The 23,740-nt window shown below is 44.7% G+C and overlaps 1 protein-coding gene across 1 annotated transcript in view; it reads left to right on the top strand.

Annotated features, from left to right (window-relative positions):
- Ttc29 (tetratricopeptide repeat domain 29) overlaps nt 1–23,740 on the top strand; it is a 173,862-nt gene that overhangs the window by 21,999 nt on the left and 128,123 nt on the right. Inside the window, exons 3-4 of the mRNA XM_052167098.1 lie at nt 6,049–6,272; nt 13,076–13,261. Coding sequence (XP_052023058.1) covers nt 6,049–6,272; nt 13,076–13,261 — 410 coding nt within the window. The remainder of the gene's footprint in view (nt 1–6,048; nt 6,273–13,075; nt 13,262–23,740) is intronic.

The following is a 23,740-nucleotide window of genomic DNA, read 5'->3' as shown; positions in this document are numbered from 1 at the left end:
TAGGATTTCTGTCGCTGAAGCCACTGAGGGGTGCTGCTCACTGGCCTGCTCTCCATAGGTCGCTTTGCTTGCTTTCCAGGCCACCCAAGGGTGAGATCACCCACAATGGGCTGGGCTGTCCTACATCAATCACTAATTAAGGAAGTACCCTACGTGCTTGTCTGCAGGCCAGTCTCACAGAGGCAGTTTTCTCAGCTGAGGTTCCCTCCTCTCGGATGACCCTCTAGCGTCCGTTGGGTTGATGTAGCTGATAAGGCACAGATGCCTCATGTGCCTGGTGATCACCCCCGGGAACACATGTTAGGCGGTTGCTGTGGTCTGGAATGGCCTCACGTTTATTTGCATACCCCTTATTCTCAGTGAGCACTGTCCTCAGATTCCATACTATCAAACCCCTTCAGGGGTTCCTGGAATTCTCATTTCCCCCTTGTATACATTTTTCATCTGATGCCTAAAAGCAACATATTTCAGTTTAGACCAATATTCACAAATGTTTCGGCGTGTCACTAAATTTGAGGAGTAAAACGATCAGGTCCCAAAGGAAACTGATTAAAATGATGACAAGATTCTCTTGTCTTAATAGTTAAGATAAACAAACATTTCCACAAAGCAAGTGAACTTTGGCTACAGTTGTCTGTTAAGAAACAGAAATTTGAAGAGTTCAGACATACTAGCAAGAACTGACGTACACTTTTACTTCCAAACAACCAAGGCATGTTAATAAATAAGGATTTGTGGCACGTAAATAATTTACATCAACTGTGAAGATCTGAATAGGAATCTAGTGAGTAAGTTGGCATCACAGATTTTTCTTCATCCTGGGTATTATTAACAGGGCTTCTTTTATGTTACGTATGTTTACACATGTGTAAACATATGTGCCAAATCGAACGTCAGCGGTTACAGCTGCATATTGAAATGGCCTGTTAGAGCATCTTTGTGGAGAGCGTCCATACGAACACTCACTAGATAGTTTTGCAATGGATGTCAGTTGTATCTCGTGGGTGTTTGGAAGCTGAAAGCCATCTCAACAATCATCTGAGTCCAGCCTTCTGTGGCGCTCTGAGGGTTTGGGGCCATAGGGAGCAGCAAGTGATCTCAACTAAATTAAGCGGAAATGGCCTTATTGGGAGGATATTTGGTAACTAATTAGGTGGAAATTAGGAGAGAACATGGTCCAGAAGGAATAGGACCCTTAACAGACGGTGGATAGCAAGAGTAGCCCCAACAGTGTTCCTAGGACGCCATTGCCTCGTTGACTGAGCCACAGTTCTGCTTACCTCCCGTGTTTCCCAAGACAGTGCCTGGGGTCAGCACTTTACCCCAATACTCACCCTTTTGCTAAAACGGCCCTGATTAATTTATTAAACTTCTTGACCCACGGAAATCTTATCCCCAGTGGGGCTGGTTATTTCCACATAGTCTAGAAGGCTGCCAGCTGTGGAGGGGGAGCTTGCTGCTGGACAGCTTCCTCCAGCAACTGAGGTACCTCCCTCTTCCATCTCTCAAGGCCAACAAAGAAGGCCCAGGATGCTCGCCTGCATCTGTCTCTCAGCCGACCTCACAGGAGGGGCTCGCCCAGATGCCCCACTTAGTGTTTAAGGCCAGCATTTCACTTCTCTTTATGTTTGACCCAGGAGGTCTTCTCACTCACATGGTGAGAGCCACCAACACACAACGGTGGCATCTCTTAGTCAAGAGAGGTTGGAGTTCCAGCCTCGGTCCTCTGAGACCTCTCTAATCCTGCCTTCTGAGCTGCCAATCACGTGTACCCTCAGATCCCCCAAACTCCAGTTAATTATTTTTAAAGTCTGTTCGACCATTTGTTTCCCCTCTTTAGAATACAAGCCATTTCATTATCAATCTGCTTCTTGCTGGTAACACCAGTCACCAGTCATGCCATCACCTAAATACATTGTGGAACCAACAGTTTTTTCCCCCTCCTCTGCCCTGGTTTCCGTCCCACAGCCTTTCCCAGGCCTGGCCAGCAGAGCCCTCCATCTCTCCTCGAAGCTTCCAGGCCTGTCCTCCTCCATCCCACTGTTGGAGCAGGTGTGAAGTTCAGAGTCACAGACTCTACGCCTACTTTTTTATAACTTCATTTAATTCCTGGTCCTCAGCCTTAATCCTCCCTAGTGTCAAAACCTAATCTTGTCCCTCATATAAAGCCAGACCAGTGTGGTGGTCTTTCTCAGATTACTCAAAATTCAAAAGCCACTTCCCCTCCCTCTGCTCCTATAACAGAAAAACAAAACCAAACTAAACAACATTGCATGCACCGTGGGAGCCAAAAGGGAGTAGAATTACTGGATCCCACAAATGAAAAAGTATATGAAAGTTCAGCTTTAGTTCCAACACATCAGAGAGTTATCTTTGAGCGACCGTGTATCTGAGGCAGTATCCTCCATGTATCTGAGGCAGTATCCTCCATGTATCTGAGGCAGTATCTTCTGTGTATCTGAGGCAGTATCCCCCGTGTATCTGAGGCAGTATCTTCTGTGTATCTGAGGCAGTATCCTCTGTGTATCTGAGGCAGTAGGCTCCGTGTATCTGAGGCAGTATCCTCCGTGTATCTGAGGCAGTATCCTCCATGTATCTGAGGCAGTATCCTCCATGTATCTGAGGCAGTATCCTCCGTGTATCTGAGGCAGTATCTTCCGTGTATCTGAGGCATTATCCTCCATGTATCTGAGGCAGTATCCTCCTTTCTTGAGCAAGACAACAACCAAAGGCCGCATTGGTTTGCAGACCGCTCGCAGCCTAGCAGGGTAGCATTTGACACAGTTCTGACCAGTGAGGCATAAATGGGGAGCTGCTATTTACAGGAATGGTTTTGTTTGTTTCTTTATCCCCACAGATAAGGAAAGCCTTGCCACCCAACAGTCTTTCTTCTCACCTTAAAAGTAAAAGCGATTTGTAGCAAGGTGATAGTGATCAGCGAGGCACAAAGAACAAGATGATCCCAGAGATACCAGCCTTGAATCCACCAGGCCACTCAGCCAGACCTTCCACTATGCGCCATTAGCAAAACTCTAGAAGCTTTGATTTTCTGAGACAGCGGAAGGCAAACTCTCTTACTGAGTGTATTCCCAAGCTATGCGCTCCTGCTGAGGTGGCCATCTCTAATGCACCTGGGTGAGCGTCGCCATCAGCTGCAGATGAGCTAGCCTGAGCTGCCAGATCTCTCCAGTACAGCTTGTGTCTTGTGTCTGTCCTCAGGAACCGCCTACAGACAGCCTTTTTTGCATACAAACCTTGCTGCTGCTTGAAACAACGTGGCAGGAATTGTGGTCCTCTGTGTCCCAAACCTTCAGTAAGGCACACAGAGCACCTGGGATGCTATGCTGTTCCTCTCCTATTGTCCTAGGTCCTTGAGAAATTAAAGGGCCAGCTGTCTTCTGCTTGGAACCCGACAGGGGCTGTTCCATCTGCCCTGCGCTCAGGGAGGTGGGCAAGGATATAGGTGGTGGCTGTCCTCATATCTTCATGCATCCCACAAGAGACGCGTGCAGTTGACCTCCACCCCAGTTTTCTGGACATTACAGGAAACCAAGTTCCATCTCCAGCTCGCCTAGAGTTTGAGGGAGTGGGAGGAGAGGAAGGGGATGTGGCCCATTCCCAGGCTCACTCCTGACCCTTCCCTTCCGTGCCTTGCTCACTGGATCAGAGGACATTGAAGGAAACAGAAATTATTCATTAGTCTTCTCTTTTAATCTCCTAGAATCACACGATGGCTCTCGGTTTTTTGGTATAGGAAGATAGTTTCTTTACTCTCTGTCAGCGATCCCTGTAATAGTCTGGTCGTCAGGTGGCAGAGGACTGAAGTTCAAGTAGACGTAGGACGATCCTCCAGACACTTCTCAAAAGCGGTCATGTGGGTGGGGTGGAGCTCCGGGAGGAATGCATGCCTAGCATGCTCAAAGACTCCGTGTTCCACCCCCAGCACCACAATAATAATAACTATACGCAGGTGCATCCTGTTAACGCAGTCCCGATCCAGGCTCCTCAGTGGCTAGCTCTGTCACTCCTGGCCTTAGCAACCTTAGAGTCTCACCACACTGAGGCTTCCTCCATGCTTAAGCAGGGCCACTGCAAGAGATGTCCTTGGTGGGTGGGGCCTGCACAATCTGTGTGTGCACCATTGTTTTCAAACCTCCACCAGTGAATCCAGTGCACAGCTAGAAGGTGAGAACCAACCACCACAGGGTTTATACTTCCCAGAGCACACACTGTACTTCATGGGTTTCCAGAGGAGTTCCGCAGTGTGGTTAGGACCGATGTTAACACAGGCTTTTACTTGGGCCAGAACTTAGGGATGTTCTGGTAGGGATGTCAGGGCATGTCGGGCTCCACGTCAGGACTCCTGATTCTGAGCAATCAAACAGATTCCACTGACCCTCAAGCCTGTATTGCCAGTAGTGAGTGTCACATCAGGTCAATGACTGAACTGTCTCTTTTAAAGGAAGAACATAACATATTTTACATGAAACTATCTTCAGGACCTAATTGTTCTTTTGGTTAAACAGTAACTACCCCATAGTTGTTCTCTGTTTGTTTTGTTTGTTTGTTTGTTATCAGACAGGATCTTTCTACAAAGCTGTGGCTGGCCTGGAACTCAGCATGTAGATCAGGTTGGCCTCAAACTCACAGAGATCTGCTTGCCTCTGCCTCCTGAGTGCTGAGATTAAGGACCAGTGCCACCACACCTGGCAGCACATGTAATTCTTAAATAAACATTTTCAATCACTGTTGTTATGTGTCTGTTTGGTTGTTGCCTGTGTCTTCCCTTGAGCCGCCATACAGATTTCACAAGGGCACTGAATCTATTTGGCCTAGAACAGTACATCTCCGGAGGAAGAGAGACTGCAGAGATGGCTGAGTTTTGGGGCTCAAAGTTCAATCACTTGTCATGTAAGTGTAAGAACTGAAGTTCAGATCCCTAGAACTCACATACATGCCAAGGAGTGTATCCACCTGCCTCTAACTGCCTCTAACTCAGAGAATGGAGACAGAGTCTCCAGAGCAAACTGGCTGGGAAAACTAGCTGTGTCTGTAAGAACTGGGTCAGTCTTAGAGACCCTGCCTCCAAGAATAAGACTCAAAGGTGATCGTAGATGTCCCTCACATCAACTGCAGGCCTCCACCTGCAGACACACATGCGTTTGTACCTGCACACACAGGCAAACAATGCACAATGCACATATGTGTACAACACACATAAGAAAATGGAAAAAATAGGTATTTCATCGAGAAAGCCAGTAGGGATTTGTAGGATAAATACATCAGAGAGTCATCTGTTGCTTTATCCCTGCTAATGAACAATAAAGTATGTGTTAGGTGGTTTTTATTTTGGTTTAATCTTTTGAGACAGGCTCATACTAGTAGCCCAGGCTGAACTCAAAAGAACAATCCTCCTGTCTCAGTTTTCCAAATTTCCAAATTCACTAGGAAATGAATTTCTATTTGTTTATCTACTTACTTAATAATTGAATTATCAAACCACTCATTTGATCCTATCTGTAAATAGCTCTGTATATATCTACTATGGTATTTAAGTAATTGTTTAAAACATTAAATGCAGAAGCATGATTGATTGAAGATAATCAAATTCCAATAACAGATTGTAGAACTACATAATAGAGAAATTAAGGGATTTTTAATATTCAGTAACAAGTTTTTTTTCCTGTTGGTCTTCTTACTTGGCTGGCAGGTCTGTTTGGTCTGCTGATAGGTTGGTTGGTTTGAGCAAGGGTAGGTGTGGGGGGTGGGGTGGGGGTGGAGCTGTGTGTATATGTCTGTGTGCATGAAAAACCTTTGAATAGTTAAGTAATCTGTTTGTCGGAGGTACGGTTACGTTAACATAACTATAGGTAAGCTCCCAGCATCCTTCTTAAACGGAGTTGCTTGATTTGCTGCAAAGATCTCTTGATAGTTTTCATGCTCTCGCTGAGGAAGATGGGTAAGAAAACCTGTCTTGACTTACGGGTTTTAGAGAATGGGAGCCCCTCTCGGCGTCTAAAACGTTTGGTGTTCCGCTCTTGTTCCCAGGCACAGGAACTCATACAAGAAGAGCGTCTGTGTGGACATGCTGCGAGACGGCTTCCACAAGTCCTTCACCGAGCTCTTTGCCCTGATGGAGCAGTGGGACAAACTTCGTCAAGCTGCGCAGGCGCGGTCCCTCTTCTGGCAGCAGAGGCCTCTGGAAGACCAGCCGGACAAGTTGGACAATTTCTACCACTACCTGACCAGGGCCGAGGCTGCAGAGAGGAAAGGTAGGCGCTGGGATGTGGGGATGCACCCCAGGGAAGATGGCAAAAGTGTTGCCCTATGAATCTGATACATTAAGAGAAATCGGCAATCCAACTAGTTCCACTGAGCCGCTTTAAGGACAAAATGACTGGGCGCCAGGCTGACCAGCTACAAAGACATTCTGCAGATGTCATTGCATGCCTGGGAAGACAGTGTTCTACCAAACATCTCCAGAAGTTTCCAACAAGTGCAAACCTTTCCTATCATCAAGAAACACATCCTGATTTGTCCCTCTGTTGTATAAATGTTGATGAGTTTTCAAAGCAATGTCACGTGAAAACCACACAGATTTAGTTTGTTTTAGCATCTATGTAGCAGGATTTGAAAGTTTTGTCATGAGATTCTGTTGGCTTGGATCACAAAATGGTAGTATTTAAAATGACATGAAAAGCATGTGATTTTTAGGGTGCTGTTATGACTGTTATCCCAGCACTTGGGACAAAGAGACAGCTTACTCCCAGTTTGGGGTTAGCCTCAGCTAAATTGTGAGACACTTTTTCAGAAGAAAGGGGGAAATAATACGCAATCCACAACACTAATTTCAAAAGTTAATTTCCTATGCTTCACAAAATAATTTTAAGGCATCCTTTTGCCGTATTTTAACACTATTTTTATAAAGTTGGTGATTTAAAGTATTATGTACTTAATACTTTAAAGGATTTAAGAAAATTAAGTATTAAGAAAATCTCTGATAAAATTATATGGACTTTGCCATTTGACATTTTTAGGTCTGTGTTAGGCATTTGTTGTTTTTATTAGAAAAGAGAAGAAATTCTAGAATTTGGCATTTCAAATCTTTCCTGCCTCATTCTGACTAAAAAGACAAAAAACATAGACATAAAGAAAAACAAGAAAAGCCAGTGCTGTTCGCAGCAACATGATCTCTCACTTGGGGGCCTTTACACGGTCAGTCAGTCGGCGATTCTTCCTGCCCATCTGCTCGCTGCTGCAGTTGTTGTGAAGACAGGTATGCAGAGCAGAGGGCAGCCCAAGTCCTAGCCCTCATGGTGAGCTCGGTGGCTTCAGACCATAAGATCCGGGCATAATGTGGACACAGAACCCAAAGGTACGATACCAGGGGTCTTTGATGGTGTGGGAAGCGTTCTGAACTGCAGAACTGACATGAAATGAAGTCTTTTGATAAACTTTCAAAACACGATTTAAGCATGAGAAACTGACTGTTATAAAAGACTCCAGAGAGCCAAACAACCCTATTAAAAAATGGGGTACAGAGCTAAACAAAGAATTTTCACCCGGGGAATATTGAGTGGCTGAGAAGCACCTAAAGAAATGTTCAACATCCTTAGTCATCAGGGAAATGCAAATCAAAACAACCCTGAGATTTCACCTCACACCAGTCAGAATGGCTAAGATCAAAAACTTAGGAGACAGCCGGTGCTGGTGAGGATGTGGAGAAAGAAGAACACTCCTCCACTGCTGGTGAGATTGCAAGCTGGTACAACCACTCTGGAAATCAATTTGGTGGTTCCTCAGAAAACTGGGCATGATACTACTGGAGGACTCTGTTATACCACTCCTGGGCATATACCCAGAGGATTCCCCAGCATGTAATAAGGACACATGCTCCACTATGTTCATAGCAGCCCTGTTTATAATAGCCAGAAGCTGGAAAGAACCCAGATGTCTCTCAACTATACAGAAAATGTGGTATATTTACACAATGGAATACTAGTCGGCTATTAAAAACAATGAACTCATGAAATTCTTAGGCAAATGGGTGGAACTGGCAAATAGTGAGGTAACCCAACCACAAAAGAACACACATGGTATGCACTCACTGATAAGTGGGTATTAGCCCAGAAGCTTGGAATACCCAAGACAGAATTCAGATAGCAAATGATGCCTAAGAAGAAGGAAGAACAAAGTATGGATACTCTGGGCCTTCTTAGAAGGGGAAACAAAATACCCACAGAAGGAGATACAGAGACAAAGTGTGGAGCAGAGACAGAGAGAAAGACCATCCAGAGACTACCCCACCTAGGGATCCATCCCATACACAGTTACAAACCCAGACACTATTATTGATGCCCACAAGTGCTTGCTGACTGGAGCCAGATATAGTTGTCACCTGGGAGGCTCTGCTAGTGCATGACAAATACAGAGGGTGACACTCTCAGCCAGGGTCCCCAATGGGGGAGCTAGAGAAAGGACCCAAGGAGCTGAAGAGGTTTGCATCTCTATAGGAGGAACAATATGAGCCACCCAGTACTCCCAGAGCTCCCAGGGACAAAACCATCAGCCAGAGAGTACGAATGGAGTTATCCATGACTCCAGATGCATAGACAGCAGAGGATGGCCTTGTTGGACATCAAAGGGAGGAGAGGCCTTTGTTCCTGGACCAGTTGGATACCACAATGTATGGGAATACCAGGATAGGGAAGCAGAAGAGGGTTGATTGGGGAGCAAGGGGAGGGAGATGACTTATGGGATTTTTGCAGGGAGGAAACCAGGAAAGGGGAAATCACTTGAAATGTAAATAAAGAATATATCTAATTTTAAAAAAGGAAAACAAAACAAAACAAAAACAATATGCTATGTTATTACAAAACAAACAAAAGCCAAGTCCCAAATTTTACTATCAGAGCAAAATCCTGAATTGATATTTACACCGGAAATAGAACTAGCCAAGATAAGCTTTGCCCACTATTTATTTTATAAGGTTCAGTTTCATCATCAGCTTAACTTGGGGGCTTTCATTTGAGTAGCATGAACTCGAGCCAAGTGCCTAACATGTCGTGACATGTCATTGCTGCATCAGTCTGTCTGTCTGAAAGCATCTGTGGGATAACCAGCCACAGGATGCTCAAGTTAAAGGAAAGTAACACACAGAAGACCAGGTCCCAGTGAGGTCCCGTTCAAATGTGTGGTTCGTTGTGCATGTCTAATGAGGTTGTACTTACTAAATAGGAGAAAATTAGCTTTGCTCAAAATAGTTCACCCATAGGGTTATCTCCTATGAGGTGCCATGGCTTTTGCCTTGCTGGAATATAGAAAATTAGAATTATTGCAGAAAGTATGATCAGTTTTTAGAACTTTGTGCATTATTTTTCACCCTCCACACCTAAAATTTATCAGAGAAAAACTGAGATCTGAATAAAAATTACTCCAGAAAATGGCATCTGCACTTTTGCTTTTGTTAGCTTGAATGAATCCCAAATATGAAAACACCTGTGTATGTTTTGAGGCATATATGCATGCAGCCAGAATGCAAAGTTCTGTCAGGAGTGTCTCAGGGTGCACAGTGTGTAGTCTCAGGTTGTGAGAAGCTAATACTGAAATAATGACTCTGAGAGTCCTCACTGCTTCCCCATCCATCCACCCATCCACTCACCCACCCACCCACCCACCCAACCACTCATCCATCCATCCATCCACCCACCCACATACCTGCCCACCCACTCATCTACCCATCTATCCACCCATCCTCCCATCTATCCACCCACCCACCCACCCATCCACCCATTCACCCATTCACCCATCCATCCATCCATCCATCCATCCACCCATTCATCCATCCATCCATCCATCCACCCATCCACCCATCTACCCATCCACCCATCCACCCATCCACCCATCCATCCATTCATCCATCCACCCATCCACCCATTCACACATCCACCCTTGAAGGCCATGGTGAAGTTCATTTCATCCAAGCTGTGGCAGTACCAGTGGTCATCCACATCAGAGCTGCCTCTTCTGTGGCAGGAACAGTGGTTGTCGAATCAGTTCAGCCTCAGCAGATGTGCACAGCAGTAACATTAGCTTACTTAAATCACCAACACCACTTGCTGCTTTATAACAAACTATTTAAAGCAATCTAGTCCTTCCTTTTGGTGTCATCTTCCATAGGTTAACACACCTGTCTCAGACACATGTCATAGTCCCCACTGGGAGTCCTCTCCATGCCACCTGGAATGTTATTCTCAGTGTCTTGTGGAAAAATTGGCACTAATAGTGACAGCAAAATTCTAAAGTCTCTTACGCTTTACTTGTAAATTTTGGTTGAACATTGAAGCTACGTTATCTTCTGGAAACATTCATTTAATATACACAAATCTGTTGGACTCAAGTGGACCTTCACACAATGTAAGTTTTATGCAAAGTAGAAAAATGGGGAAAGCATCATAAAGTAAGTTTAGAAGACTCCAGGTTAATTAGCTCTGGGCTTAAGCATCCTGATTCTGCAGCACTTATCAGAGCATTGTGTGTGCACACCTTTGTGTACTGTGTTAGTTCACTAAGTGGATAAAATTGCAAGAGTATTTCTCAAACTTACTTTAACAGAGAATCACCTCTTTAGAGGACAGGTCATAGCATTTGAATAACAAACCCATGATGATGAACTTTCATCTTCAGGTGACACCTGCTGGCGACTCTCTTGAAAAGAACAGGCTACTTAGACTGTGAAGAATACAGATGTGGTGACAGAAAAAATAATTCAGTTTATTGGCAGTTTTTAAATACGGAATCTTGGGAACTTACATAATTACAACTGATTACTTTAAAAATATATAAACATATAAAAATATGTTGCGGATATTTTAAATTACAGTTGCATTTACTAAAAACAGAAAATGTTTAGATGCACATTTCTAAAAAACAGAAAGTTGACATCCCTTATCCACTTGAGTCTGTAAACAGAAACTCTAATCAGTAAAGATGAAACATTTGATAAACTATACTAGTCCGTGCACACCAGGTGAGAAGTTTCTGTTGGTTAAGCTATACTTTACTAGTCTAGTCACACTAGGTGAGAAGTTTCTGCAGAAAGTTTCTGTAAAGAAAAAAATGTGTGGCATTTAGAAAAATCTTGAGGAAACAATGTCTCTATGGAGAGTTCTTGCCTGGGAAGCATAAAGATCTAAGTTAGATTCCCAGCACTCAAGGAAAATCTGGTGTGCTCACTTGTTTTGAAGCTGGTTATCTGAAAGGAGGGAACCTTAATTGAGAAAATACCTCCATAAGATCAGACTATAAGGCATTTTCATAATTAATGATTGATAGCGGAGGGCTCAGTGTTTTGTGGGTGGTTCCATCCCTGGGCTGGTGGTTCTGGATTCTATAAGAAAGCAGGCTGAGCAAGCCACGGGGAGCAAGCCATTAAGCAGCACCCCTCCATGGGCTCTGCATCAGCTCCTGCCTCCAGGTTTCTGCCCTGCTTGAGTTCCTGCCCTGAGTTCCTTCAGTGATGAACTATGATGTGGAAATGTGAGCCAAATAACCCTTTCCTTTTCAACTAGGTTTTGGTCATGGTGTCTCGTTGCAGCAATAGAAGCCCTGACTAATATTGAATATGGCTGAATGTCGTTGTAACACCAGCGCTAGGTGGGGGCACAGACGAGAGGATCACTATGAATGGCTAGCCTCCCTAGCCTTAGCAAAGCAGGCAAACCTAGCTTCTGGTTCAGAGAGAGAGACCCAACCTCAAGGAAATAAGGCAGGAAGCAACTGAGGAAGACACCTCTTCTGCTTCTACAAATATGCGCACGAACACACTCATACACGTACTCTATTCTAGTCACACATATATACACGAAGAAATGATTTTGAAATAATGAAATGACTTATTTACAGCTCTTGGCTGCTGCCTTTGTATGTTCAGACTAGTTCTTCTAGGCTTTTTCATTTAGTTTCATACAACATACTAATAGACAATATGGTCCACACTTATGGTCATTTTAGGAGCTGACCCTCCTAGTAATAGTGAAAAGTTGGTATCAGTGACCTCTGTTCATAACAGCTTGTTTAAAGCAGTTTAGTCATGAACACAGTGACTCACTCCCTAATGTCAGGTCTTGGTGGGCAGAGGCAGGAAGAATGTCACGTTTGAGGCTTGTGTGGGCCATTTGACCTACAGGATCAAGGCACAGTTTCTTACCACAGAGACATCTTTGCTCAAGTTCACTATTGCAGCATCATTCACCAAAGGGGGGGTCACAGTTTAGTGGCATACTCTTGGTGTGACATACAAAGTACAAAGATGCATGTAACAAATTGCCAGACGTTTTTGTGAAAAGAATGGCTACTATGTATACATTCTCAATGTAAATATCTCAGAACAGAAGCATAGCAGTCTATCTCTTTAGCGTCACGTCACACTTCACACTCGTATTTCTAGAGACACTGGTAGAAAATGGATGAAGCGTGGAGACCATCCTGACCTAAGTCTCCTGTACATATCAGCCCCGTTATCCCCTTTGGGGTAAAGGTATCTTGGAGCTTCTATTCCCCTTCTTTCTATTTCATTTTCTCTTATTTTGTCATAGTTTAGAAACATTGATTTTGCCCGGATTCAGTGTTCCATGCCTTTAGACCCATCATTGGAATGTGGAATAGTCCCTGTCCTGTCCTGTCCTGTCCTCCCCTCCTCTCCCTCAGTGACACCACTATCCTCCTCTCCCAAGAGAAAGGGAACCTTGCTAACAGATACTCTGGTTCTGGTGTATAAAGAAGTCCTATTTCAACCAACTACGTCTCAATTTCTGGTGTGTCTGCATTTTTTGGAAAGATATTTGTTGCCTGTCTTACACACACATCCTTTGATTAATTATTTTAATAGTTAAAATAAATGGCATTGTGCATTAGATTTCATTTTCAAGACAGTTGGCTATGTGTATATATATATATATATATATATATATATATATATATATATATATATATATATATATAAAGTAATTTGCAGTATCAAGTTCATATAAACCAAGCCGTGTCTCTGATGCACTGTTTTTCCTTCTTTGTGAAGAATACTATGAAGAGGTCTATAACAACCTGTACGCTCTGGCCTGCTATTTCGATAACTCTGAAGACAAGTGGGTGAGGAATCACTTCTACGAGCGGTGTTTTAATATTGCTCAGCGGATCAAATTTGACGGCGGGAAGAAAGAAGCGGAGGCAGAGGCACACATGGGCCTCCTTTTTGAGGAAGAGGGTGAGTCGACCTTCTCTGGGGATGCTTTAGGGGCTCCCAAGGCCAAACCAGGGTAAAAGTTAAGAAAAGGCGCTGAATATAAGGAGGCTTCACTGCAGTCAGAAAGCAAAAGCCAGAGGCCAGAGTCTGCTTCAGAGTTCTGTGGTGACGAATCCTCCTCGCACAAGTCTGCTGGCCCCTGCTGAAGCCAGCCATCTTCCTTATCATGCCCACATCTTCTCCACAGCCTCTCTGGCCTTTCTCACACCACCTGTTGCATCATGTTTATATTTGTGGTGTGTTGTTGTTGTTGTTGTTGTCACACCAGTCCTCTTTGTCTATTTTGTAATAGAATTTTCACTTACAGAACTGTTTAGGAAAATGAAAGCTCCCTTTGTGAGTTTCCTAGTGTTCCTCCTCCTCCTCCTCCTCCTCCTCCTCCTCCTCCTCCTCCTCCTCCCTCCTCAGATGAAAGGGTAAAAACCACACAAATGAGATTCTGCCTTCCTGTGGTTTTACAATAATTGCCGAAGGAAATGCTTCTTTAAACAAACCTTTGTATTTAATGTTATAATAAGACAACCACAAACCAAACCCAAACAGCAGAATGGGCAGGAACATTTAGTATGATGACGATCAAGGGCTTCACATGCAGAGTGAGGAAATGTATGAAACTGTGTGTGCAGATAAAATGAAGAAAGTATACAGGGGACGATGAAAATATTTTTATGAACCTACTATTTCAGCACTCAGGTTCAGGTCCTGTGGGAAGGTGGTCAATCTGATTATATATATCAATACCCAGTATATATATATATACCCAGTGTCTAATGGCCACTGTCTGATGACAACTGTGTGATGATCACTGTATAATGACCATTGTGATGGCCAGTGTGTGATTGTGATTGTTGATACCTATATATTTACATATTTGATATATATCAATATATACTAATTCAGCTAAATAGAAGCTCTGTGTCCATACTCCCGGGTCTGAAGACTCTCTGAACACCATGCATGTGCATTACAGACTTTAATGTTTTATTCATTCATTCATTCATACCACAACTCTTGAGCACTGTGGCTGGTCATTTCATTGATGACAGACATGGGCTGGGCCAAGATGACTGCGGGTCATGTGATCCCAGTGGAACTGCTGCAAGGTAACAGTCTCAGATCTCTGGATTGCTCACACATAGATATCTCAGCCTCTGTCACCTTAAAATATACCATGTCTGCAGTAAAGTTAATGTTTGCCTTTGAAATATATTAAGGTATTTGCCTTTGAAGTCATGTTGAAGTTGGAGTCTGTTGGTTTGTTTCAAAACTACCTTTTCTCAGATCTAAAATTATGGGATCTGTTCCCTTGAGCACTGCCTGAGCACCAGAAGCACATTTTAATTGTAGCAGGAATAAACAAGCCAGCCAGCCCTGGTGCTAATTCTAGAAACTGCATGCTTGGTGGCAGAGAGAACTCCCTGTAGCTTCTGAAGCCTGGGGTAGAATTTTCACCAGAAAAGTGAAGTCACCTAGTGTCGACACACAGAGCTAGAATGGAGAGGCTCACCCGGCTGTAGGGTGTCTTCCACTTATCTGATCTGATTGCTCCCGACAGGCAAAGGGAGGCCCCTCAGCAACATCTAGGCAGCAGCTGGGCTCCGGGGCAGGTGGGTGCCTCCTGATTCCATGGGTGTCCCCATTCAGGTTTGAGGAGGATGTTAGCCGGCAGATGGCAATGGGCAGCTTGTCAGGGCCCAACCAAGCAGGCTGTGGCGCGGGGCAGGGCTCCAGCTCCCTTGGGGAACCATAGAGCAAATGAGGAGCAAAGGCAGATGCCATTGTCAGAGGCTGGGCACATGGTTGCGGTGAGGGGTAATATGCAGCCCACAGGCACAAATGTGGCCAGTTCTCACCTAGAGCCTCTTGGCCAAGTCAAGCAGAGGGTCTCAAGTCCCCACTCTGCTAAGGACGGTTGAAGTCTATGGTGTGCCATGGGTCCCATGGGCTCCAGGGCAAGCAGGCTCATTCTTCAGTGTAAGTATCTGCAGAGTCATGGCGTATTAGTCGGCATGGAGGAATCAGGTACTGACAGATTTTTATAGCAAGTCACCGGCCATGTCTTCTTTTAGAATCGTGGTCTTATTTATAAGGATCTTATCATGCAGCCAGCATGCAGGGGCCAGCAACATGCATTCACACTGAATGAAGGGCCGGGAGCACCCATGCTGCATGTGATGGGCATTGCAGAAAGTACCCAGGTGCCGGAGCAACAGGAGATGTGCTTGTTGATTCTGGAACAGTTCTTGGAGGACTAGGAGAACCATGAGTCAGACCTGGGAGAACACATGACCAGAGGGAAGTGCCAGAGGAGCTGAGGCCAAGACACCGCCATCTTTAACCTCCATCCCCCAACTTGGCAACGATAGCCTTTTCTCTGTCGTCACGACTGGCCCTGCTTACAGTTGCAGCAGCATTATTGGTGAGGAGAGGGAACAGGGGAGGTGCAAACCCATCGCTTTGGTGGAGCAAACACAGCCCTCCCCACTTTCCCCCAGTGACTTAGTAACTGAGCCAAGCCTTGCTCTTGGCTCACTAGCCATGAACAAGAAGACTAGCTTGTTTCTTTGGAGCACATGGAGACCAGTCTCTGGTTTGGTGGACCAGAATAAAAGCATTGGCTTTGGACAGGTTAACCCTCCATTTCAGCCACCTCACTTCCATGCCCTGCCTCTTCTCCCAGTTCCAGTAGATGGCTTCCCAGGACCACTTGCTAGCATTCAGTAATTCCTTCCAGCTTACCCCAGACTCTGAGTCTAGCTACTGCCGCCATAGGAGACGTGAAGGGCAGCACAACGTTTTCTCCTGAGTGTCAAGTGCTCGGTGCTGAGCATATACACAGAGACATGCAGGGGAAACTAGGGATAATGTTGCTGATCCTGATTAAAGCTATGCTAATCGACCCAGCTGCAGCGGTGGCGCGCCTCGATACCTGCCCCAATGTTCTGGGTTCTCGAATGAAAGACACACACACGCACCCCTATATCTTAATATGCCTTAAACAGCTCAATGGCTGGGCCACTTCCAAACCTCCATGTGGCTAATGCACTCCTCTCCAATATTCCTGAGTTATTGCCTAGGGTAATGGTGTGGTTTCCAGTCCAGAAAAGCCTACCAGTCATGAGAGAGCAGAGAGACTGAGTTAAGGTTAATTGGGCTTCACAACATTTACCCTAAATTCTTCCAATGACTGGGAAACTTTGGAAGAAAGAGAGACATCATCCTGGCTCTATTCAGTTCAAGTCCTAGAATTGATTGCTGTCATTTTGATGGATATATAGTGTCTCTGTGTGCCAATTACCTGGAGACTAGACATTTCTAGGACCATCATGAAAACACACTAGGATGATCACCATCTTGTTCCTGTCTCATCCAAAAACAGAAGGAAGATCTGTCCGTAGTGGTAGGAGAGGGCTTGCTTCTAAGGGACTGCATTCTTTACCATTTTGATTTCATGGAGAAGAAGTAGAACTTCCATTCTTACTTATCCTTCTATGCTGATGCTGAAGGATTTGTAATCTTTTCCTACCTCCACCTCTATTTTTTAAAATTTGAGTGTATGTTTGGGCGATAAACATATGTGTATGCACATACACATGCATGTGGAGGCCAGAGTTGTTGTTCCTCGGGTTCCTCGGTGCTGTTCCTCAGGTTTCTTCCGCTGGGCTTTAGAGACAATGTCGCTCATTGATTTGGGACTTTAGGCACCAGTGACCAGCCAGCAAAACTGGGATCCACCTGTCTCTGGTTCCACCATGCTGAGATCACAAGATTGTATCACTCTACCCAGCTGGTGTGTGTGTGTGTGTGTGTGTGTGTGTGTGTGTGTGTGTGTGTGTGTTGGGGAGAGAGGCTTGTGTGTGCGTGCACACATTTGTGTCTGAGCTGGATGGCTGGATGTCAAGTAGATATGTGGATTATTGTTGAACCCAGAACTCACCAATTCATTGAGTCTTCTAGTCAGCTGTCTAAGCCCAAGGATACCCTGCCTCTGCCTCCCAAGCACTGGGCTTAGAGAAGGGCCTCCATGGTTGCGGACATTTACATGAATGCTGCCAATCTAAATTTTGATTTTCCAACTTGGGTGACAGTCAGTTTGCTCCCAGAACCCAGGACCAACTTCTTTACAAGGGTTCTGGGATCAAAGTCAGGTCCTCAAGCTAGTATGGCAAACACTCTACTGCCTGAGCCATCTCCCAGCCTCCCATTCCTTAATGATCATGAGGAATAATCCCAACTGTGACTTTTTTATCATGAATTTTATTAGGGACAGTGTGGTTCCACTTCCTGTCTTTAAAGTATCTGTCACACCCTAGGTAACGTCTGTCAGTCAGGGAGTCTGGAAATCAGTCCTAGGTAACTTCCATCTTTCTTTCTTTCTTTCTTTCTTTCTTTCTTTCTTTCTTTCTTTCTTTCTTTCTTTCTTTCTTTCTTTCTTTCTTCTTTCTTTCTTTCTTCCTCCCTCCCCTCCCTCCCTCCTTTTCTTTCTCCTTCCTTCCTTCCTTCTTTTATCTCTCTGTCTCTTTCTCTCCTTCCTTCCCTCCTCTCCTCTCTTCTCTCCCTCCCCATTTTCTCTCTCTCCCCCTCCAGTCTCTCCCTCCTCTCTCTCCCCCATCTCTGCCTCTTCCTCTTTCTGTCTCCTTTCTCCACCCCTTCTCTTCCCTTCTCTCTCACACAAAGAATTCCATTGTGAGCCTAACCTCCTGCTGAGTCATGCTAAGAAGAATCACAGACTCCGGAAGGCTAGTCACAACATTATACATGATGGTCACTTGTCATTCCAGTTGGGACAATTTAACTGATGCTAGTTTGGACTTGCTTGCAAAAGAGTGTTGTGTGTCCCTGGGTAGATGATTTGTTTGCTAGGACAGTTGTGGTACTAGCAGGAGCCCACGGTAAATTACTTTACAGTGGCAGCAGCTTACCACTGCTACATCCCTCAGAAAGGCTCTCACTGAGTCAGGAAGAACAGAGCATGCTCAGGGCCCTCTGTTTTATAGGCTGCTATATGATTCAGGAAGTGTCATTACCCTCCTGATATGATCAGGACCCAAAACAACAGCAATTGGACACAGCAGATCCTTGATGCCAGCCAGCCTAGAATTCAGAATTTGTGCAACCCCACCCCCACTTCCTGCATGACTGGAGGGGGTGGGAGGATTGGGGACAGCAGCTGGGGCAGAGACTATGCTTTTAGTCCTGGGGGATGCATCTCAATAGCAAGACTTAACTATGGAGGCTTCCAGAGGTTGGAAGACACCAACCTCTCCTTGCCATGAGAGAATGACAGGGTACAGATGGAGAGCACTTGCCCCCAGTACCCACCTGATGGCTTTTCCTAGAGCTTCCAAAGGACCGTGACCTTTCTGAGAAGCTAGCCTACAAGGGTCAGTTCTTGGCATGTTAATCTCTGTATCCTAGATCTGGGGAATTCTGTGCAAGGACTGCTCTCCTTAAAGAGAGCAGTTGGCTTTTAATGTAACTATGCATGTGTGGTGTCGACAGCAAACTCAAACAAATGCCTCAAACTGCAAGAAGCAGACAGAGGTGAAGGCATTGAGAACTATGATAAATCTAGAGTCTCTAGGGAAGAACACTCCGGAACTGGAACTAAAGCAATAACCAGAATTATCTCAAGAAAGCTTTATTGACCCTAAAAGTATCTTAAAACTGAAATTAAAATAGCCTTCCTGCTGCAGTCAAAGTTAATAAAGAGATCCATATTTTGATAATTCCTTATAAGTTTTCAAATACTTGAGAGAGACAGACAGACAGAGAGAGAGAGAGATCTACCTATATGAAAGGAGAGAACACAGACCGTCGTGAGACAGAAAGTAAACCAGGCTCAGTTTTCTCACTTCAGCAACAAATACCAGAAGAGCAAAGAACAGACTGGGCAGCTCAGTGGGAAGGAAAGGATATGTGGACGTGTAGGTCTGCGAAGTGTGTTCAGGGGCGGAACATACAGACTATGTCCTGGCTTTCCCACACACCCAAGGGAAATCATGTCTAGAGAGCCCCGGTTTAAAGGCACCAGGAAAGTTACCTTCCAGGTGCACTGTGCTCTAGAACCAAACAAGTCCAAATGAAAAATTCCAGACAAGGGAAAGCGTCACACACACGAACTAGCTGTGAACATTCAAACCAAGCAACTGTAAAACTCTATTTACCAAAAAGAAGTTAAATGGTTCTAGTAGATGACACATAAAAATTAAGTATAATAAAATGAAATAATTTTAATTTTCTCTTTATGATTTTCCATATTTACCAAATGTTTGCAAGCAGTGTTGATTGCTCCACTAGCTTGTTTATTTTTTTAACACTTAGAAGGCATGCCAAAGTGCCAAAGATTTTTACATCTTTTTGAACAAGTATTTATGAAAAATAGAATATAAATAAAGTACAAATGGGAAGTGTAAATATTAGCTTGTGTTTTCTAATCTATTCTAATCCTGTATTAAGTCTAGCAAATAAAACAGAAGACCTTGGATGTTACTAAAATGAATGGAATCATTTTAACGTGATTGTATTTGTCCTTTGAGAATTTCATACATGTACAGTTCAGATCACACCCCTTTCTCTAACTCTCTCAGATTACCACCAGTGTGTCTCCCTCCCAACTTCATAGCTTTGTCTTCCTCTTTAAAGAACCCACTGAGTCCAGTTAGTGTTACCTGTGCGTGCCTGGGTATGTTACAGTTGACCAGTACCCACACCCTCAAAGAAAAATGACTCTCCTCCAGAAGCCGTCAGCTGCCAAAAGTTCCTCGGGTAGAGGTGGAACGTTATAAGCTCTTCCCTCGAGCAGAATCACATGTATATTTCTAAGGTCCATGGCTAGCGATTGTGTTAAGATCATCAATTAAATTGTAGCTAAGAGAGTGCTCAGTGGGTAAAGCACAAGTCAAGTGCAGGGCAAGCATGAAGACCTGAGGTCAGAGCACCAGCACTGGGGGAGGTGGAGACTGGGGGATTCCTGCAGTGCACTGTCCAGCCAGCACAGCGGAACTGGTGACCTTCAGTGAGGGACTCTCTCAAAAACTAAGGTGTCAGTTAGTTGAAGGATCAACCAGTTCACGCAGTGTCAACCTCTGATCTGTAGTACATGCACCCATGTGCCCACACAAACATGTCTATATACCACACATACATGTATACACACACATACCAAATATCACAGACAAGAGGAACACAGGTTGTTAGATGCTATCCTTGACACATATCCTTAGAATATGTCAGATCTATCTTATGAAATTGTATGAAAAATATTTTAAGTGAATTATAAAGAACATCAAGCAAGATGTATGGCTACATATTGATTTGTCTTCCATGAGAAAAACCTTTGAAACACACACACACACACACACACACAGCAAAAGGATGATGGAAGAAATCCTTTACCTATCGTTGACTATGCCCCACTCCCCTCCCGTGTCAGGTGTAAGATGGATGCAAAGAAAACACAACTGAGAGAGTGCACTTGTTAAGTCCGCTTGAAGAACTAGGTTCGATGTGTCGACTTCTCTATCATCCTGGGGATTAATTTTGTAGGTTTTTAAAAACTTAAAAAAATTATTTTATATGCACATATGTTTGTCTTCATGTATGTATATGTACCACATGCATGTCTGGTGCCTATGGCATCTAGAAAAGTACATCAGATCCCATGGAACCAGAGTTAAAGAAGGTTGTGAGCCACCGTGTGGGTATTGGGTCCTAAACAAGACAAGCAAGTGCCCTTAACTGGGGAGCGATCTCTCCAGAGTCCGAGGAATTAATCTTAGCCTCCAGACCCTGCAGACAGCCACCTCAGCTGTCCCGCTCAAAGCCACTCCCTGAGCTTCCAGAGTCCAAAGGTCACCCCTCCTACAGATGGACTGCAGGAATGACAAGAGTTCAGAACTCCACCAACCAGGTCTGCCATACTCTCTCATTCTAGAAGTGAAGAGAGAGGGGGAAAGTTCCTTCCCCCATGAGGCTGGAGGAAGGAGTCAAAATCTCTCTAGCAGAAACAACATTGAGAAATTTGTTTTTCTTTCCTTTTTTTTAGATTTCTTTATTATTATATCTAAGTACACTGTAGCTGTCTTCAGATGCACCAGAAGAGGGCGTCAGTTTTCATTACGGATGGTTGTGAGCCTCCATGTGGTCGCTGGGATTTGAACTCAGGACCTTCAGGATAGCAGTCAGTGCTCTTAACCACTGAGCCATCTCTTCAGCCACCTGATGCTACATTGAGAAATTTGATGGGCAATTTTAAAAATTGCTTTTTAAAAGCCCAATTCAAATGCACTAAACAAAAGTAGAACATATTTTAAGCAAGCATGACCATGAATTACCAAGCATAGGTAAAGGACATTTTGCAAACTGGCGAGAAAAGCCACTAAACCAGAACTAGGAAAACAATTACGCAGGGTGGTGGTGGCGGTGCATGCCTGTAATCCCAGCACTCTGGGAGGCAGAGGCAGGCAGATCTCTGAGTTCGAGGCCAACCTGGTCTACAGAGTGAGTTCCAGGACAGCTAGGGCTACACAGAGAAACCCTGTCTCAAAAAAACCAAATCCAACCCCCTCCCCCGAAAAAAAAAAAAGAAAAGAAAAGAAAACAATTAAAACAAAGCCATTGAATTTTACCAAATAACAAACAGGGAAAGGCCAATACTAACGATATTTTTTAGTTTTTCTAATCTGTGTGTTTGTGTAAGTCTGTGTTTGAGTTTCTTTGTACCATGACGGTGCATCCCCAGGTGTGTTGTGATGAACACCCTGAAACTGGAGTCACAGCCTCTGTGTTGATATGAGTGCTGGGAACCACAGTTGTGTCCTTTGTAAGAGTCGCCCACACGTAGCCACTGAGCCATCTGTCCAGCCACAACTCTGTATATTTTAAAAAGCAAACGACTCAAAAACTTTAATGCCATGCTATTATTTTAAAGTAATTTGTGGGATCGTAGAAAGAGATGAGTGGTTAGGGATGTGTCCTCTACTGCCTCCTACTAACCCCTCCACACACATGGCACATGTTCACAGAAACACATACACATAAATAAAAACAAATCTTAAAACATCGAAAATAAGAGAAGCACAAAGAAGTTAACATAAAACTCCATCTCCTTTCTCACACACACACAAAAAAAAATGTTCTTTTTTTATCCAAATGAGTAAATAGGGCAGCACATGGACTTTGTAACTGCAGTTCTTTCCATGTCCATAGAAATCAGAATATGAGTTGAGCAGATATTGTGCTCCACCCCCCTACTCAAGAGACAAGGATGTCAGCACATGCAGGGCTGATGTATAACTTACCTGCTTTCCAAAGTTACTAAGTAAGTGGAGTGTGAGGGGAAAACCTCAAGGTGTGGCTCAATTTAAGGCTCATATCAACTGCTCGACTGTAGAGTTGGATGCCATGGAAGAATACAACCAGGTCATTCGCGGGACCCTGAAAGGCAGCCTGTTTTCTGGTTGAGCTAGGTTTAAAACCCCAGTGACCCCGCAGGGTTCCCTGAAAGAGACAGTAGGCGTTTTTGCCACGCTCCTGGACACCAGGCTTCTGACGTGAGGCCTCAGCTCTCCATAATTCTGTGGCCATGAGTCACATAGGGCAATGCCCTAAGCCCCTTCGCAGGTAGAGGATGTGAGTACAAAAGGAGCCTCAAAACAGATCTCCATTTTAATGAGGTACCTAAAGGCCTGAAGGGCTTAGCCAATTAAGCTCTCCTTCCCAGACACTCCTCCCTGCAAAGGTATTTGACCTCAGACCCACCCTGAGAAAGTGGGGTACAACTCTCCACCATGACAACAAATGCCTTAAAACCACGGACTGTCTCTTTTCATCGGCATCCGCCATGGGGAGCAGTGGAGTAGACCTTCGTCTAAAGAGCTGGCTGCCCAGTCTCAGCAGAAGGCCTCTCAGTGCTCCCAGCCACTGTCCCCACCAAGCCATGCAAGCCAAGGCCACCATCGTCCCCAGGGAACCCAGCCAGAGCTCGCTCCCCTCTTTTCCCCTTCAGCCCTGAGCTAGATCCAGCCCGTGGGCCCCCACTCCATAGCACCCAACAGCGTCTGGGGTGCCCAAGAGTCTGAGAACCTGAAGTCCTTGGCCTCTGTGCAGGTCGGGGACTGGGGACTCCTGAGTCAAGGACAGCAGTCCCCAGGGACCTCAGACTGCTCTGCCCCACCCAGGAGCGAGGTCTCATAGCTTCATAGAGCCTGATGCCCAGTACTATTCCCGACAGGGAAAGTGCGATCAAAACTTCCTGTGTCCCCCCCCCACCTCTGCTCCCCCCCATCCTCCCCTCCCCCTCACCTGCCCCAGTGGCCCAAGTCCTGGGATGAAGGATACTTCTAACCCACAGTCATTCACTCAGGATCTATCAACTATTGTCAGCTTAAACCTCCTCGTATGTATTTTCAGATTTTCATAGATTAATAAAACATCTAT

Source organism: Apodemus sylvaticus, chromosome 21, assembly GCF_947179515.1.
Source record: "Apodemus sylvaticus chromosome 21, mApoSyl1.1, whole genome shotgun sequence".
Classification (NCBI taxonomy): domain Eukaryota; kingdom Metazoa; phylum Chordata; class Mammalia; order Rodentia; family Muridae; genus Apodemus; species Apodemus sylvaticus.
Note: the sequence above shows the minus strand (reverse complement) of the source record. Positions and strands in the feature narration are given on the sequence as shown.